This window comes from Capsella rubella, unplaced genomic scaffold (genome assembly GCF_000375325.1).
Source record: "Capsella rubella cultivar Monte Gargano unplaced genomic scaffold, Caprub1_0 scaffold_1, whole genome shotgun sequence".
NCBI classification, from domain to species: domain Eukaryota; kingdom Viridiplantae; phylum Streptophyta; class Magnoliopsida; order Brassicales; family Brassicaceae; genus Capsella; species Capsella rubella.
Window position 1 is genome coordinate 12,926,127 of NW_006238923.1, and position 17,288 is coordinate 12,943,414.

The 17,288-nt window shown below is 30.4% G+C and overlaps 2 protein-coding genes across 2 annotated transcripts; one reads left to right on the forward strand and one right to left on the reverse strand.

The window, feature by feature from the left end:
• Positions 1–10,235: 10,235 nt before the first annotated feature.
• On the reverse strand, positions 10,236–12,043 carry LOC111832364. Its single transcript, XM_023788675.1, has 2 exons — positions 11,235–12,043; positions 10,236–11,155 (listed from the first exon to the last, which is right to left on the reverse strand). Exons 1-2 carry the CDS (start codon positions 12,041–12,043, stop codon positions 10,288–10,290), a joined length of 1,677 nt encoding a protein of 558 aa, XP_023644443.1. The 3' UTR covers positions 10,236–10,287.
• A 3,206-nt stretch (positions 12,044–15,249) lies between these two features.
• Positions 15,250–16,538, forward strand: LOC17898653 (non-specific lipid-transfer protein-like protein At2g13820). The gene is made up of 3 exons (XM_006306316.2): positions 15,250–15,628; positions 15,754–15,783; positions 16,249–16,538. Exons 1-3 carry the CDS (start codon positions 15,250–15,252, stop codon positions 16,515–16,517), a joined length of 678 nt encoding a protein of 225 aa, XP_006306378.1. The 3' UTR covers positions 16,518–16,538.
• Positions 16,539–17,288: the final 750 nt, after the last annotated feature.

Genomic DNA, 17,288 nt, shown 5'->3' on the forward strand with positions numbered 1-17,288 from the left:
GTAAAATTGGTCGCTGGTTTATATGGTGTTTCTGAAATCATCCGACGGATAATGAAAGAAACTTAAGATTTTTTTACCTGAACTATTTAATATCAATGATTTTATAAATTAGCCTAAAGAGTGGATATTGTTGTATTTGTTTTGGCTTTTTATTATAGTAAACTCTTTTAATTATAAGAATGTGTATTCTAAACTTTTGTTATCATTTATTTACAATTTCTGTATATTTTTATTTTATTTTTGTTAGACTCCAACTGCCAACAACTACCGTTGGAATAATAACAACGGTGATAATTAGGTGATAAGTTAAGTTAATAATGAAATAATAATAATAATAGAGATCAATACTAATTAATAATTTAAGTGATAATTAAGTTTTGGGAGTCACGTGGGGAATGAAAGCATCACGTGATCTCAGGCGCAATTTGCTGCAAGTGGGGAAATTGGACTTTACGTTGGCGTCGTCTTGAAATGATGAAGACTCCTCACGCGTTGCCTCGGCGCGTGTGTTGTTTTCTGTTTTCTCGTAATTAATCTTTTTTCCTTAATCAACTAATTAAACACATGCTTATGAGTTCTGATATGTTATGAAATTGGTAATTCTCTTAAATACCACTAAAATATATATTTTTTAAAAATAATACTATGAGTTTTATGTTTCAAAATACCATTAAAATACATTTTCTACAAAAATATCACAAAATTATATATAACACTTTTAGCATTCAAAACTAATTTCTAAATCCTAAAGACTAAAACCTACCCCTAAAAACTATATCGTAAATATAAATAGTCAAACCAAACATTAAAAACAATTATACACCTTCAAAATCTGATTTTTATGTTTATGGTATTTTTGGAAAAATTAAATTTTTGTGGTATTTTTGGAATAAAAAACAAATTGCGGTATTTTTTAAAACAAAAACTTAAAATGTGCTATCCAAAGTTATTTCTCTTATATAATCATAGTAAAATTTTATAAATAAGATATGAAGGAGATTAATTGGGAAAACACAAAACTACACTATTCATAATGTAAGAAAAGTGTAAGAAAATTTAATGAAAGTTTGATATAATAAATCTATATGACTATTGAAGGACTTATAGTTAACTTCTCATAAACTAGTGATCTTGTATAAATAACGAGACTATTCATAATTAATAGTAAAACACCATTTTTTCTAACTTGAAACACTTTTTCTAAAATTTTGTTTCGTAAAACTTATAAGTCAAATTTATATCTCTAATTTAGTTATGATCAAATAAATACTAAATTTGCGAGTCTAAAAAAGTTTTTTAAATATTTTTTCTTAGATATAAACCCACCTAAAACACATACAATAATAAAGTAAAATGGTTTAAAAAATACTGACCCAATTATTAAAACCTGTCTTGAATAATTTTACAAAATACAAAATTTTCTTGTTCTCAAAAATAATTAGCACCCTAATTTTTAGAGTAAAAAGTATTTTTGTCCAAAAAAAACTATTTCAAAAGAAAGAAACGAAGATCTTTTAAAGTTCAAATTTCTACATCAGGAAACCTTTCTAGCATGAGTTGATCTTTTATAAATCTCCAACTAATCTTCTTGAAAAGAAGTTTCCCCAAATATATATATGAAAATGCTTGAACAAAATTGCCCTTTCGATGAAATTTAATAGTGCAAAAATAAACTAATAGTGAAAAAAATAGTGCTAATTGATGAACATGATTCTTACTTATATAAAGATAAGGGTCAAAAGAGAATTAGTGCTAATTGAACATGATTCTTGGACCGTGTTGGACGGGAGGCCCCAACACCAATATCAAAAGTTTACTATAATTGTGTATCATTACTATTATATGATATGATCAGGAATTTATTCTTCATTTTTTATCAAATTATTTATCAAATGATCGAGATACGCTCATAACTAGCGTCTAATCGCAATTAGTGACTGATTTTATAATTTATCATCATCTTCGACTTTTCGATTGTTTAAATATTTGAGTGGCGAAATCAATTTCTGTATGTAATTTGAGTATAGCAATTGTAACTCGAAACGACCTAAACCCGAAAATACCTAAACCAAAATCAAACCAAAAATCTAAAATTACCTATTAGGTTTTATTTTCCTAAATCCGTATAACCCGGAACGGGTTCTATCCGAAACCGACCCGAAAACTCGAATGCCCAGACCTAGTTTAAAAAATAATATAACTAAATAAAAAACAGTTTAAATAATATTTACTTTCAGAAAAAACGAATAATAGTTTGCAAATTATTTTAAATGATTTATCTGAATGATTAAACGAACAAAGTCTATTTATATTTTACATTTCAATTGTTTTGGTCAATCCCTTTATATAATATATTTGAGTATAGCTTAAGTTAAAGAAACACTTGTGTAACTAATAGAATTAAGGATTGTAATGTCGACATTTCTGTCTGTCATCTTCTTGATTTTCTTAGGTTGGGTGGTATAATTGTAGAATACCAAAAACGCGTTATTTGTATTTTACAAGTCAAACATACACAACTTTTACCTGTCACTAGTAATGAGAATTAAGATATTTTATCCATTGCCATTAACCATGTTATCTTATGAAACTTTATGGCTATAGTGAATCCATCATAAGTTAATAAGTGAGCTTGTATATTTATAATGTAATAATCAATTAAATAATTCTGTTTTCTATAAGTGTTCTTTAATATATGGAAGTTTATTTTGTTGATTGGTTAAATAGTAAACTATCATATGCTTCATTTTTAATAAGCCTGAAAACTTAAACGATTTATTAATCTATATTCTGAAACTTTAAAAACAAATAAAATGACATTGAAAAAGTATCTTAAATGAGAAACTATTTATTTTAGAAAAAAAAATATTCATTCCGTTACTAATTGATACAATTTTCGTTGAGTGTCATCCTTCACTGTAAACTCTTCTTCATAAGTTTTATTGGTAAATCAATGATTTCAACATGAAATGTAACAAATTCTAAGTTAGTTGAATGATTAGCAATGTTCCATGTTTATATACTATGTAAAAGGACGTAAATAGCTATTAACTACAAAGAAAATATATTTTTCGACCACCCTTTTTTACAAAAATTATGGTAAGAAATATATCTACGAACTTCCTACCAAATTTTAATCAATTTCCGATGATTAAAAGTTAGTTAGTGTTGTTCAAAAAATTCTGACAAAATAAATACGATCAGAAATTTGTCAAAATCTTTTGTCGGAAACTTTGTGATCGTCGGAATGTCGTCGTAAATTGTTAATTTTCTAATTGTTGTATTTTTCATTTCTAAAAAACAAAATGATAGATATTCTCCTAAAACTACTAGTATATATAACAAAATATAAGCCTAAGTATATACACTAATTAGTTTTATTCCGTCAACTTATTGTTAAGGAATAAAGAATTACTCAAATATTTAGGGAATATGATGAATAGAAAATTTCAACTATGTGGGTATGCATTTATGAAATTCGAGTCGAGTTTTTGTAAGAATAAATTTGGTACGTTGAACCTTATACAACTGCATAGATTTCTACGTTCGAAAATGCATGCCAGCACGAGATGTTTAATTAGTCGATGAATTAATTTTAATTAAACATTATTTACAATACGGTATTATTATATTTGCCGTCAACGTCATAGTACATATAATCATATAAACTATACTACTACCAAAAAAAAAAAATCATATAAACTATACTATATATGTTCAAAATACTTCAAAGCTAACTTTCTCATGAAACTATTAGGTAAACAATATTAAGTGAGTGTGGTTGGTTGTCACATGACAATTTGGTGTATAATAAAACAAGATTCCACATTTACTTAATCTTTCCACGTTGCCCTAAATCAATCATTATGTGGATTTATATTATCTACACTATTAAAAGGGAAGCATTTTTTATAAGTCAATCATAATTTATACAATCAAAAAAAGTAAAAAAAAAAACCAATATGCTTATAAGAAAACTACATAACCGAATCTCTTAACTATTGAAATAATTATAGAAACAAATTAAGCTGATAAAATTTAATTCGACATCATCATAACTGAATCCCTTAATTATAAAAACAATTATAGAAACAAATAAACTCATAAAATTAAGAGAATTTTTGAGAAATACCCCTTTTGGTGTATCCCTTTTTAAAAATACCCTCTTTATCTATCCATTTTCAAAAATACCCCTATTTAAATATTAAAAATTATAAAATTTTATATAGTTTATAAGGTACTTCTATATAATAACTACTACTGGGAGATTCGATACAAATATTTTAAAATGTTTTAATTAGTTTTAAATCGTTTTTATAAGTTTTATAAGGTTTTTAAAGGTTTTTATAAGGGTTTATAAGGTTTTTATAATTTATTTTTACGCTATTTATGAAAGGTATATAAAGTTTTATACACATATAAAGATAATTTGTGTATATATTTACAAGTTTACACATATATTTGGATAAATTTCAACATTTTTATTGGTTTTTTTGATAAAATTTAAAAGGGGGGTATTTTTAAAAAGAGGTATATGAAAAGGGGTATTTTTGAAATTCCCCCTAAAATTAAATGCACCTTCATCGACATAAATTTTGGAGAAGATTATATAATATAATCACTCTTTAAAATACATTACTAAAATATAGCAAACAATTTATTCATTAGTTTGGATTCATCGACTAATGTTTAATATAGTTAATAAATTAATTTAATCAATAATTAACTAACCTTCCTAAAATAATGCAAGCAATTAATCGTTTTCTAAATACACATTACACAACAACTATGCTTACAAGAAACAGATTTCAATGAATCAAATTCGGTAAATCAATAAAATAAATCTAATCACTTATAATGTTCATTTCCTAATCCATAATTATCTAATTAAATTTTGCTTGCTTTAAATAAAATTAATCAAATCACGATTAATGTTTGTTTCCTATTACAGATGAAGAACGAGTATATCTCAGTTCAGATTCTATAGATCCGTCTGATCTACGTTCTGCAAAAAATCCAGTGATGACTCCAGAGTTTTTGAGCAGCATTAAGGTATCAGGAATTCCTAACCATCGTATTCGGTTGAAAGGTTGGTTGTCCAGTTATGCTCTTACGGAATATAGAGGCCAGAGGAGGCCTCATGAATGATACAAGGTTGCAAATCACACAATTGGCTGAGTTTGTTATAGAAGCAATCATAATAACAGGAGATCGAGTTGGAGATAAAGTGTTGATTCCACGTACAGTATATTGTTAACTCCATCAGACACAAAGCTTCCTTTTTTGATGCGTCGAAGACAATTGCCGTTAGCTGTTTCGTTCGCCATGGCAATTGATATAAGTCAGGGACAATCTTTGAGTAACGTTGGTCTTTACCTCCCTAGACCATGTTTTTCACATGGACAACTATATGTTGCTCTTTCAAGAGTTACTTCCAAAAAGCGACTGAAGGTGCTCATCGTTGATAAAGATGGCAAATCAAAAAAGAAAACAACCAATGTGGTCTTCAAAGACGTGTTCAAGAACCTTTAAATTATAATTCTGCATTTTTTCTTTTCATTTCCTGCAAGTATGACTTCGGTTACATTTCTTTCAATACCATCTTCAAGACTTTCTTATTATAACTTTGGTTTTCCAATTCAACAATTTCTATTATACTACTCCAGTTAACAAATGCAGTCATTAATCCTTCAACTATATGAAATAAAAAAATTATAAAAAGCCAAATCACATTACATTATTTAAGAAAACTAAACCAGCAAACTATGCTTTGAAAATACACCCGCACGTACGTGCGGGTCATCATCTAGTTCTTAATTAATTCGTGTGCTCATAATTTTGCGACTCGACCTTACGGTAGAGCAAACGACGTTACTTAGTGTGTATGTTCGTTTTTGCAAAACTAAGAAGTTGGATTAATTTTAAGTGGTGTTTAGATGTAGATTTTTGTTTTATTAGACAAGTATTAAGCAATAAAACTAATGGTTTAGACGATGTAGTTGCATAGAAACCATACTAAGTTAACTTATATATGTTTTATGATAAAAACTAGTCACATATCATCATTCTGATAACACATATTCACCTTTTTGTGAATTTCAAATGATAACACAAATTCGGAGAATCCTAGTTAAACTTTTTGATAGATACAATTTTTTTGCCACATGCTCGTTTTATTGCCGCGTTATGTTGTCTACCTCAAAAATAGGACGGACTAAATTGCTAACATATTTGTCCATCTTGACCGTTGTAATCATTCGTACCCTAATTAAGTCATGAAATTATAAGAAAAATATTGACGAGAATACAGTTTATATATATACATTTTAATTGTTAACTATATAAATATTTGTGATTCATGTTAATTAGCACCGAATTAGAGTTAACGACCACAACATGACTTACACACATTCAACTTAAACCGTTTAACCGTCCAAATAGTAAGGTATTTCAACATGATCTTCAGAGTTTTTAACTGAGTCATCTAACACCAAATTGAAAGAATCTAATGCAACAAGTTTTGTAAACTAGACAATACGATTTTAACCTCGGTTATTCCTAAAAATTTCATATACAACGTAACTAACTAGCCGTATTGGGCTTTAGACTTTTTCCACAATGCCATCAGAGAGATATATTTGTATACATTGTGTGTATGTGTTTTTGTATGCAAAGATTAGTTTTAGAGATTATACAAGAAACCATAGTAATTTTTGATTATCGAATTATTTGAAAATTGTCGGAAACAAGTAATTATCAAAAAGAAATTGTAAACAAATATTTTCGACGAATTTCCGACTAAATATAATCTTTGGAGATCATTGGTCGAAATCAACTACTAGTTGGATAAAATTATCGAAAAATCGTTAAAAATATTTCCGATTCATTTTTCGACTTAATTTTCGATGCCATTTCAGAGAATTGATTTTGTACCAATACCATTACACCTTGATAGTCTTTCCGTACATGAACGAACTCAAAGGCCTTTATGTCCACCTGCATTACACGTGGGATGGGGTTGACTTTTCTTATTCTCATTTAATCACATTGATTCTAATGTCTCCCGAATCATTCGATTTTTTGCGTCTACTCTAAAAATTAAGATTTGCGTTCTATAAATTCTTAATATACAATTGATGTCTTTGTATACTCATGACATTATTATTTACGATTTGTTTCTCGTTCGTGAGTTGGTTGGAGGCTTGGAGCTGTCATGACATTAATTTGACTATCGTTTATATATAAAGAGTTAAAAATTTGATAGGGAAAACGTCTCCCGATAAACTATGTTACTTTTATCGTATTGTTATATGAAACTTTGTCGCGTGTCTATAACTACATAAACTTGTATTAAATTTGAACTTTATACACGAACAAAACAAATCCGACATACACAATTGATGTATTATCCTCTTGTGAACAAAATTTATTAGTGTAATAGTAATTTTGTTAGATTTTACTAGATGAAAAAGAGATTGTATATATACATATTTGTAAACTGTGATACAAATATTAAATATAGAATTTATAAAGAAAAATAGAGGTTATGAATTTTAGTATAATACACACATGCATGGATTAGTATTGGTATAAACCAATATATTCCATTAATTTTGGCTAACATTTAGTATTTCTACCAAATAACATATTTATGAAAAATTGGAAATAGTAATACTAACCTACTATAGCATATGGTCTAATATTGATGAAACATTGAAACCAAAAACCATTTATCAGTTAACAATAAAAATAAGAAATAATCATGGCAAAAGAAGAATATTTGGGCAAATAAAACTGAATACATCACACATGCATGGACAGATGTAATTAATTTACAAGTTATGGAGGATGCTTAAATGTTGAAATAGGTATATCCGAACATATGAACGTATCACAATTCATTACAAACGTGGACCATGTCTTCAAAGTTATACATCTCTAAGCATCTCTTGTATTACTATGTACACCACAAACAGACTTCAAGAAAGGAGTCTTAAGAGCATCATTATTGGTAGATTCTTAGTCAAATCTTAAGCTAAGAAAAATTAAGAAAAGGTAAAAGATGTCTTTTATATAAGAAACCAAACATGAATTGCAATGGTGGTAAGACATAAGATCCTTAAAGAGTTTGGCGAGATAAAAAATAATGGTAGAGTCGTAGAGACTAGAAGGATTACATACAGAAACTGATTAGCATGTTGTGTCTTGGTCTTCTAAGTTTTTTTCTTTCAATCAGACATGTTATTTCAAAGTTAAACATATCAAAGGAAGACAATATTTTTTAAATAGAAAAAAGTATGCAATATATTATACATATATATACCATAGTAAAAACTAAAAAACCACATACCATAGACACAATGATCCATATTTTTTTGTTAGGATTACCGTTTTCTAGTATACAATACATTGCTTATCTTATTTTTCTATTAATTAAAGGAAAAAGTGATAAGAAAATTATCAAGGAAAAGAAATGTTGGAATTGGACTTACAATAAGATGTAGACTACCCGCATGAATGGCTACATTAATAACGCAACAAATTATTCCGATTATCATTGTGTGTACGGTCAATGGTTAACTCTAATAACGTCATTAGGAAGCACGCGATGATGGCCAATGACATGAACTCCGTTAAACAGCAAGTAGGATTATCCGCTTTTTGCCAAATATTACAAAAATGTTGATGTATGCAAATGCAAGATGAATCAATATTCCAATGCCATTTACTATATATCTCATCAATATGGTACGATGGAGATGAACAATTGGCCTTCCGTATAGAAACCAGACTCATCATATGGAGATACTTTTCCAGTGGAACGATTCCTCACCATGAAGAGATAAACACTGATTACAGTCCCTATTATTCCCATAACTCTTTTGCATATGTAGATTTCATTATCGGTTATTTGAAACATGAATAAGTATATCACCAACAAGTGTGATAAAAAAACTGTAGAAGAAACTGAAAATACAGAGCAAACGAGAGAATATCATTATTAATGTATGAACTTTCTTTAATAAGCATATAGTTTTGCTATTTGTTTCTTATATTTGCCTAGATTTTACTTATGTATTGCTATTTCATTTGTTTACATTTGCTTAGATTTTACTTATGTTTTGCTACTATTTATTTTTCTTTTATTTTTAATATCCAAACGTATGAATGGGATCATAACTCCAAAACCAAAAGAAGTGGATCGAAATCAGAACAGAGCCTTGTTTTTTTGGGTACCTTATTGAATCATAATCTTTAGAAGCAAAAAATTTGGAACCGAATGGAATCAAACTAAAACCTTTGGTACTACGATGCTCATTACTAACGGGATAGGAGTGAGTATAATGGCCATCTATTTAGCCGCCTATTTTAGGTATCACGACCGACCTAGACATCGGTTGTTGATCATTGTGATCATGATAGTCGAGGTCGTGTTTGTGGTTGCACTTGCAACCCTGACCTTGACTTTGGTAGGTTCTCGAGGACCACAGAGATTCATGATTGATGAAATTTGTTGCGTATGCAACATCATCATGTATATCGCTCCCATATATGTTATGGTAAGTTTAGTTTCTGAATTTGTAAAATTAATAAATATCCCTTATAAAAAATGTAAAATTAATTAATTTGTGGTTTCAGACAGTGGTCCTTGTTCTTCATTCTTCTTCACTTGTCTTCTCAATGTAAAATTCTCTAATAACTATATTATTGATATCAATGTAAAATTATGTAGTAATTTTATTATTGGTATCAATAGTTTAATGAAATTAATAATATTTGGTCTTTCAAGACGTTTCCTGTTTTGTGTGTTTGAATAAACGTATGTACAGTAAATTTGTTCTAATACTACTACATACATAACCAAAACAAATTTCAATAAATTAGGTGAATTATAGCTATGGCCGTTTTCTTATTTGATAAAAAATACATTCAGCTTTGATTAAATGAATAGATCTATGACAAGTTTAGAGTTATATTAGAGCATCATTATGGGCATAACCCCAAAGATGGTTCTTAGTGAATGTTTAATATATTTATAATGTAATAGTTAATTTTAAGAACCAAAGAAAATGTGATAGTTATTGGTTGAACCTGTAGGTTCTTAAAATTATAATAATTAAATAATGTAAAACTAATTAAAATTTTTATTAATTAATTTAATAATTATTAAAAACAAAAAAAAAAAGATACAAATTAGAAACATCAAATATAAACTTAGAAAGATATAAAAATAGAAATGAAAGCACTTAACATTTTATTTAAATGATACAATATTTAAAAACGTATTTAATCATTTGGAAGATGTCCAAATTTTGTCCATATATTCTCAATCAAATCCTCTTTTAATTGGTGATGTGCTTGTTTATCACGTATTCTTCTGCGACGATCACCTATACCGTCGAGATTTGTAGCCATGTTGTTCGAAAACGTTATATCTGGGGCACCTTCTTCGAATTCTTGGTTGTCAAATAGAGTGTATGAATGTCGTTTATCTTCTACTATCATATTATGAAGTATGAGACATGCTCTCATAATATAAGCGATTTTTCCTTTTTCCCATAGAAGACATGGATTCTTAACCATGGTGAACCTTGCTTGAAGGACTCCAAATGCACGTTCAACATCTTTCCGTGCAGATTCTTGACGTTTTGCAAACAAAGAATGTTTCGGGGTTTGTGGTAGTCGGATAGATTGAATAAATGTCGCCCAGTCGGGATAAATACCATCCGTAAGATAGTAAGTCATATTATACTCCATTCCGTTGACATAGTAGTTTGCTTGAGGGGCTTGACCTTGTATAATGTCATTAAATACCGGTGATTGATCAAGAACATTCAAATCATTACAAGTACCTGGTGCTCCAAAAAAAGCATGCCATATCCAGAGATCTTGTGAAGCAACCGCCTCCAAAACAATAGTTGGCTTTCCAGTTCCTCGAGAATACATACCCTTCCATGCGGTTGGACAATTTTTCCACCCCCAATGCATACAATCAATGCTTCCAACCATCCCTGGAAATTCCCGTTGTTCGCCAATATAAAGTAGTCTTTCGAGATCTTCTTGTGTAGGACGCCTTAGGTATTCATCGCCAAACAAGTCAACAATTCCGACGACAAAATTTTCCAAACACTTACGAGCCGTGGTTTGACCAAGACTTGGCAATTAGAGTGTCAAGAATTGCCAGCTTTTGGAGTTTTATCTTCGCATCGTTATCCTTCTCTTTGTTCTCCCACAGCTGAGGATAGTCTTTAACAGGTGGAGCTTTGTCTTTTCCCCTAAACCTTTTACTTTTCATCGCCTTCACTCCTTCGGGTCTGGTCTCTGTTTGATTTGCAATCGAACCATGTGAAGATTGTGGAGCATCCTCACCTCTCCTTATCTTGCTTGATGTGTTGCTACTAGGGTTCATAACACCTAGACTACACCATTTCTGTTCTTGTCTCAACTCCACCCAAGCATGCTCGAGACCAAACTTTTTCTGGTAAAGTGACATGTAGATTGTATGAGCATTCTTGAGAACGTCTACATCATTCATGCCACTTGCTTTTTCAGCCTCAACAGTACCATAAGCTCCACAGAAGTGGCTGACTTCTTTGCTTATCCTTCCCCATCTCTGCTTGCAGTGATCAGGCAGTCTTCGTTCTGCACCATTCAACACATGCTGACTAGCTCCATAATAGTCAGAAATCCTTTTCCAAAAGGTCCCTGACCTTTGGTCATTGCCCACAATCACATCTTTTGATGTGTTCAGCCACCCACTGATCAACACAAGATCATCAGAAGTGTTCCACTGCCTTCTCTCCCTTAACGGATTTGGGTTTTGGTTAGGAGAAGGGTTTTGGTTAGGAGAAGGGTTTTGGCTACCAGAAGGGTTTTGGTTAGGAGAAGGGTTTTGGCAGCCTTGAGATGGTTGTTGGCTAAAAGGTGGGAATTGGGTGGGAGGAGTAGCCCCAAAGTTGACATTTTGGGAGAAGCTGTCATAAGGGAAATTGTTTAAGCTAAAGTACCCCCCTGAACCCCCATAAGGATTGTTTGAATCCATTGTCAAAGTTAGGTTGCAGAAGAAGGAAAAAGTTGGTTGAAAGAAGAAGCAAATCAGTGAAAACAGTGAAACAAGAAGGAAACAGAAGGATACATATTTGTTAAAAGGAAAACAGAAGGTTTGTTAATAACAAAACAGAGAAGGTGAATGAAGAAGCAGAAGGTGAAAGAAGAAGCAGAAGGTGAAAGAAGAACCTAACCAGAAGGTGAATGAAGAAGCAGAAGGTGAAAGAAGAACCTAACCAGAAGGTGAAAGAAGAACCTAACCAGAAGAAGAAAGAAGAACCTAACCAGAAGGTGAAAGAAGAAGCTAATCAGAAGGTGAAAGAAGAAGCTAACCAGAAGGTGAAAGAAGAAGCTAACCCGAAGGTTTAAAGAAGAACCACATGATTAGGAAGAAAGATTGGTTTAAAGAAGAAGCCAAAAAAGGGAAATGATATTCGAGAGATGTTTAGGAGAGATGATTCAAGAGAGATAAGAAAGAGAGGATCAAATCTCTAATGGTTAAGCTTCAGAAGGTAGATGGAAGAAGTTAATACAGAAAAGTTAAAGCTATCAATTACCTACTTCAATCAAATCAACATTCAAATATCATTAACTAAATAGTTCTCTAAACAATAACAAACGTTTCTAATTGTTTGAAGTGAAGAAAACATATTAAGATTGTTAAGTCTAAACTGTGAATAAATATATTCTTCAAAGAAGATCAATTCATTACACAGTAAAGCAAGACAATGACTTCAATGACGAGCCAATCACAAAGAAAATACACTAGGTAGAATTAACAACTACATAGTACATGCTCAGACAGCACATTTACAACTACAATTTCTCCCAAGACAACAAACTCGCAATCAAATCAACATTCAAATATCATTAAATATATAGTTCTCTAAACATTAACAAAGGTTTCTAATTCTTTTAAGTGAAGAAAACATATTAAGATTGTTAAGTTTAAACTGAGGATTTTAATATTCTTCAAAGAAGATCAATTATAAACTATATACAATGTTGACAAAGCATAGAAGACGGTTTACTGTAATGTACTTAGAATTATATATTCATTCAGAAGTAATTGGAACAAAACAATTATCATCACAATAAAGCAATACAATGACTTCATTGACGAACCAATCACAAAGAAACTACACTAGGTAGAATTAACAACTAGATAGTACATGATCAGACAGCACATTTACAACTACAAGTTCTCAGAAGACACATAAGACACCATACTCGCATACATACTTCAATTCACATAATCAAAGTCGCATTCAAGATCATGTAATACATTAACTATGAAGTAAAAGGATTGACTCACATACCTCTTAACTTTGGAGTCAAATGTGATGTATGAATCCTACTCAAGTTTCCTTGCTATCGTAAACAGACAATCCTCAGAAACAAAGAAAACAAGAAATAGTTAAGGTTCATCAAAACACTATTATCATATGCATTAAGGTTAAGCATATCCTTTCTTAAACCTAATAGATTTCTTAAACATATATTTCTTATAAGTAAACCTACATCGAGTTGGAAATATAACAACAGATCTAAACCATAGCAATGATACCGACACCACATACAAATCCTCTATCAAGTTGTAAACAACAGATCTAAACCATACCAATGATTAATTGTACAAATCACAACTTAAACCAAATATCCAACGCTTAAGCAAAATTGTAAACTTTACAGAGACCATGGTTGAATCAACAATTGTAAACTTTACAGAGAACAAGGTTGAATTAAGCGAAATAAAAAAGTTCAGAAAAAATTAACAAGACTGAAAATAGACTTGCATGTACCTGAGGACGATGGAGAAAGATGAAGGATTTAAAAGACGCTGAGGAGGAAAACGCTGAGATCCAGAAGACGATGCTGACGAGACGGGAGGGTGAGACGACACGGTGAAGACGGTGACTTCTCCCGGAGAAGACGGTGACTCAATCGATACTATGTGAAGACGGTGAAGACGGTGACTCAATCGTTACTGTGTGACCCAAAAGATGAGAGATCCTTTCCTTTGGCAGAGGAGAGATCACATATCGGAGTTCTCTCTGAAACAAAATCGGACTTCTCTCGGAGTCTAGGGTTCGTTTGAAATAGGATTAAGTCGAATTGGGAATTTTCTTTCTTTTGCCAAAAGAATAAATTATAAACCAAAAGAAAATTAATAATTTTGTCCTCTCCCACGTCGCCACGTTGCGTAAGACTCACACTCAAACGGGTCTTCGATAACATTCAGATGCAGCCTAATAATACACTGTTTTAATATATTGGGCTTTTAATAATCGTCCACGGCCCGATCGGTTGCACCGATAATAATGCTCTTATGAGCTCATTAGAGAGAAGCTAGTGCAAAAAAAAATATAAAAAAATAAATAAATAAAAAAGAGAGAGAAGCTAGTGGATGTGGATTTTTCTTGTTCATAAGTTTGAATGTTTGATAAGGAACAAAGACAATAAATTTGGGCCTTTAGTTGGAAATGTAGAATAAACTAGCAAATTAACAAAAACATTTAGGCTTACTAATGGGCCAACTATCTTGCTATTTAGAGATTATATGTTGTACACAATCGAATAATTCTTTTTTGATAAATACACAATCGAATCATTGAAATATAATTTATGTTAAATATGTAAATTAAAGATTGTGAGGAATGAAATCGATCGAAAGCGATAACAACAAAGATAGATGAAACTGAAACTAACATATTTTCACTTTGATACTGGAAACGTAAAGAGTATTATTTTTTTATTTTATATCTTGGTATCAAAATCTAATGTCTTATAAATATTTATAAAATGTTATAAAATACTTTACAAGTTTCATAGTCTTATCTTGATATTTTTTTTCGTTTATTTTTCTTGATGTTTAATCTTTAATTTAAAAAACATATATTTTCGATTAACTTTCAAATTTTGAAATCCACCAACAATCTTTAAAAACAAACTCTACAATCTCGACCTCTTAAGAGATAAAACAAAAATCTAGTGTAACTAATACTTAGATAAACCCAAATCAAAAACAATCTTTCAAATTACCAAACTAAAACTCAAAAAATAAAAAACAAATAAATTTTACCCAACCTTGAGTGAACACATTTCACTTTTTATATATAAAGCCTCTAAGGACATTTCAAGCTACGAGAGAACAAAAAAAAAAAAACCCTAATAACACACTAACCCTAAACACACCAAAAAATGAAGTCATCATCGTTTGTTCTGCTCTCTATCGTCTTATTACTATCATCATCACTAACCCATGCAGCCGCCGTCGACGTTGGATCGCCGACACAGTCACCGTTGATGTCTCCGACACCGACACCAGAACCATCAAACTCCATCGACTGTTCCAGTGTCATATACAGCATGGTGGACTGTCTCTCCTTCTTAACCGTCGGATCAACGGATCCTGCTCCGACCACAACATGTTGTGTTGGGATCAAAACGGTTCTTGGATATAACCCTAATTGTCTTTGCTCTGCGTTACAAAGTGGTCGTGATATGGGATTTGTATTGGATGATACAAAAGCTCTTGACATGCCTAAGATTTGTCACGTCCCTATTGATCCTCATTGTGGTATGTATATTTCATTTTTTTTTTTGGGTTTTTAATAGTGTGAAATATGAATTTGAATGATTTAAAATGTTAATTTTTGTTTTTTGTTGTTGTTGTTGTTGTTGTTGTATATGTTTGATTTGTAGATGTATCTACTCCTGCTCCATCAACACCAAGTAAGTCTCATCATATAAATGTTCTTAGAATACTAATAAGTATTTTATGTTGTTAATTAAGTTATTATTTGAAGAAAATGGAAATTTTATTTGTATAATGTTCTTAAAATACTTGTGTATATATATATAATGTTTTGAATTATTATTATTTTAAAATAAAAAATGTACAGGTTTTTGTTGATAGGAATAAAATGTAGAATTTATGTCTATAATTTACATGGCGGGTTAATTAAAATATTGTAATATATATTTTATATTTTCTTCATTATATTTTTATAATAAAATAAAAAAAATTATTTGTATATTGTTCTTAAAATTCTAATGTATATTTAATATCTCTAAATTTTTTTTTTGTCTTTGAGTAAATATAAATTTATAATTTTTTTTTTTATTAACAAGTGGATCATTTGTTTTAGTGTCTATAACATACGAGTAATTAAGTTTTGTACTTATGAAAATGTGCAGTTTCTCCACCCATAGAGCCACCTACGACTTCACCATCATCAACAAAGTCGCCGGCTAAAACCCCTCCATCACCGCCCGTTAGCCACTCAGCACCGGTGGTCGCCGCTTCACCACCGGCACGGGGAGTCTCATCAGCGGATGTGACAGCTTCATCGCCTTCAGCAACTTCACCAGCACCGTCACCATCATCTAGTAGCGGGATTTTATCAGTATCAAAACTGTTCGTAGCTGTTGTGATGGTTTCTTCATTTGGTTATATCTTAGCTTAGGTTATTATTATTATTTTTACTTATTTAGATAAGTTGAATAAGCTTCTTTTATTTTTATTTATTTATTCTGGATTTTGGACAAATTAATAATTTCTGATGATTGTTATGGATTTAATTAAAGAGTTTATGACGATTAATTTTGTTGTTTCGGAAATGTTAGGGTTTTCACTTTCATATAGATCCATTAAAATTCACTTCCATTTGTAATTCAACAAAACTTCAAGTTTATAATTCTAGGAAATATTAGGTTCTAGTTCTACGTAATTTACTAAAATATTCAAAAACCTGAATAAATCATAATAGTGTTTTTATGGCCGACCATTATCAGTAATTTAACTTCAGATTTTTAAAATATCAAGTTTTCAGCTAACTTCAATTTCTTCTATCTAATACACATAAATATAATTAACCTGTTAAAGATTTTTATGAGAGATCATCAACTATTTTCGCATTATTTTCTCAGTTATTATTTTAGCAACTAATATCCTAACTATAATATATAAATTTAAGTGGTTGCTCAAAAAAATAATTTTGATGACTTTTTAAGAAGCGGAATCAACTAAAAAAGAATACAAGATCCCAACAGAAAATATTAGGGAAAAATGCCATTAAAATCCTGTAGAGTACGATTTCGTTGATTTAAATCATGTACTTTCCGACTGTTGATTTAAATCACAAACGTTTTGTTGACTCTCTATTTATTATGAAACTTTGGTTGACTTTGCCAATTTAGACACATCGTTAAATGGTAAGACGGAACAATTAAACGGG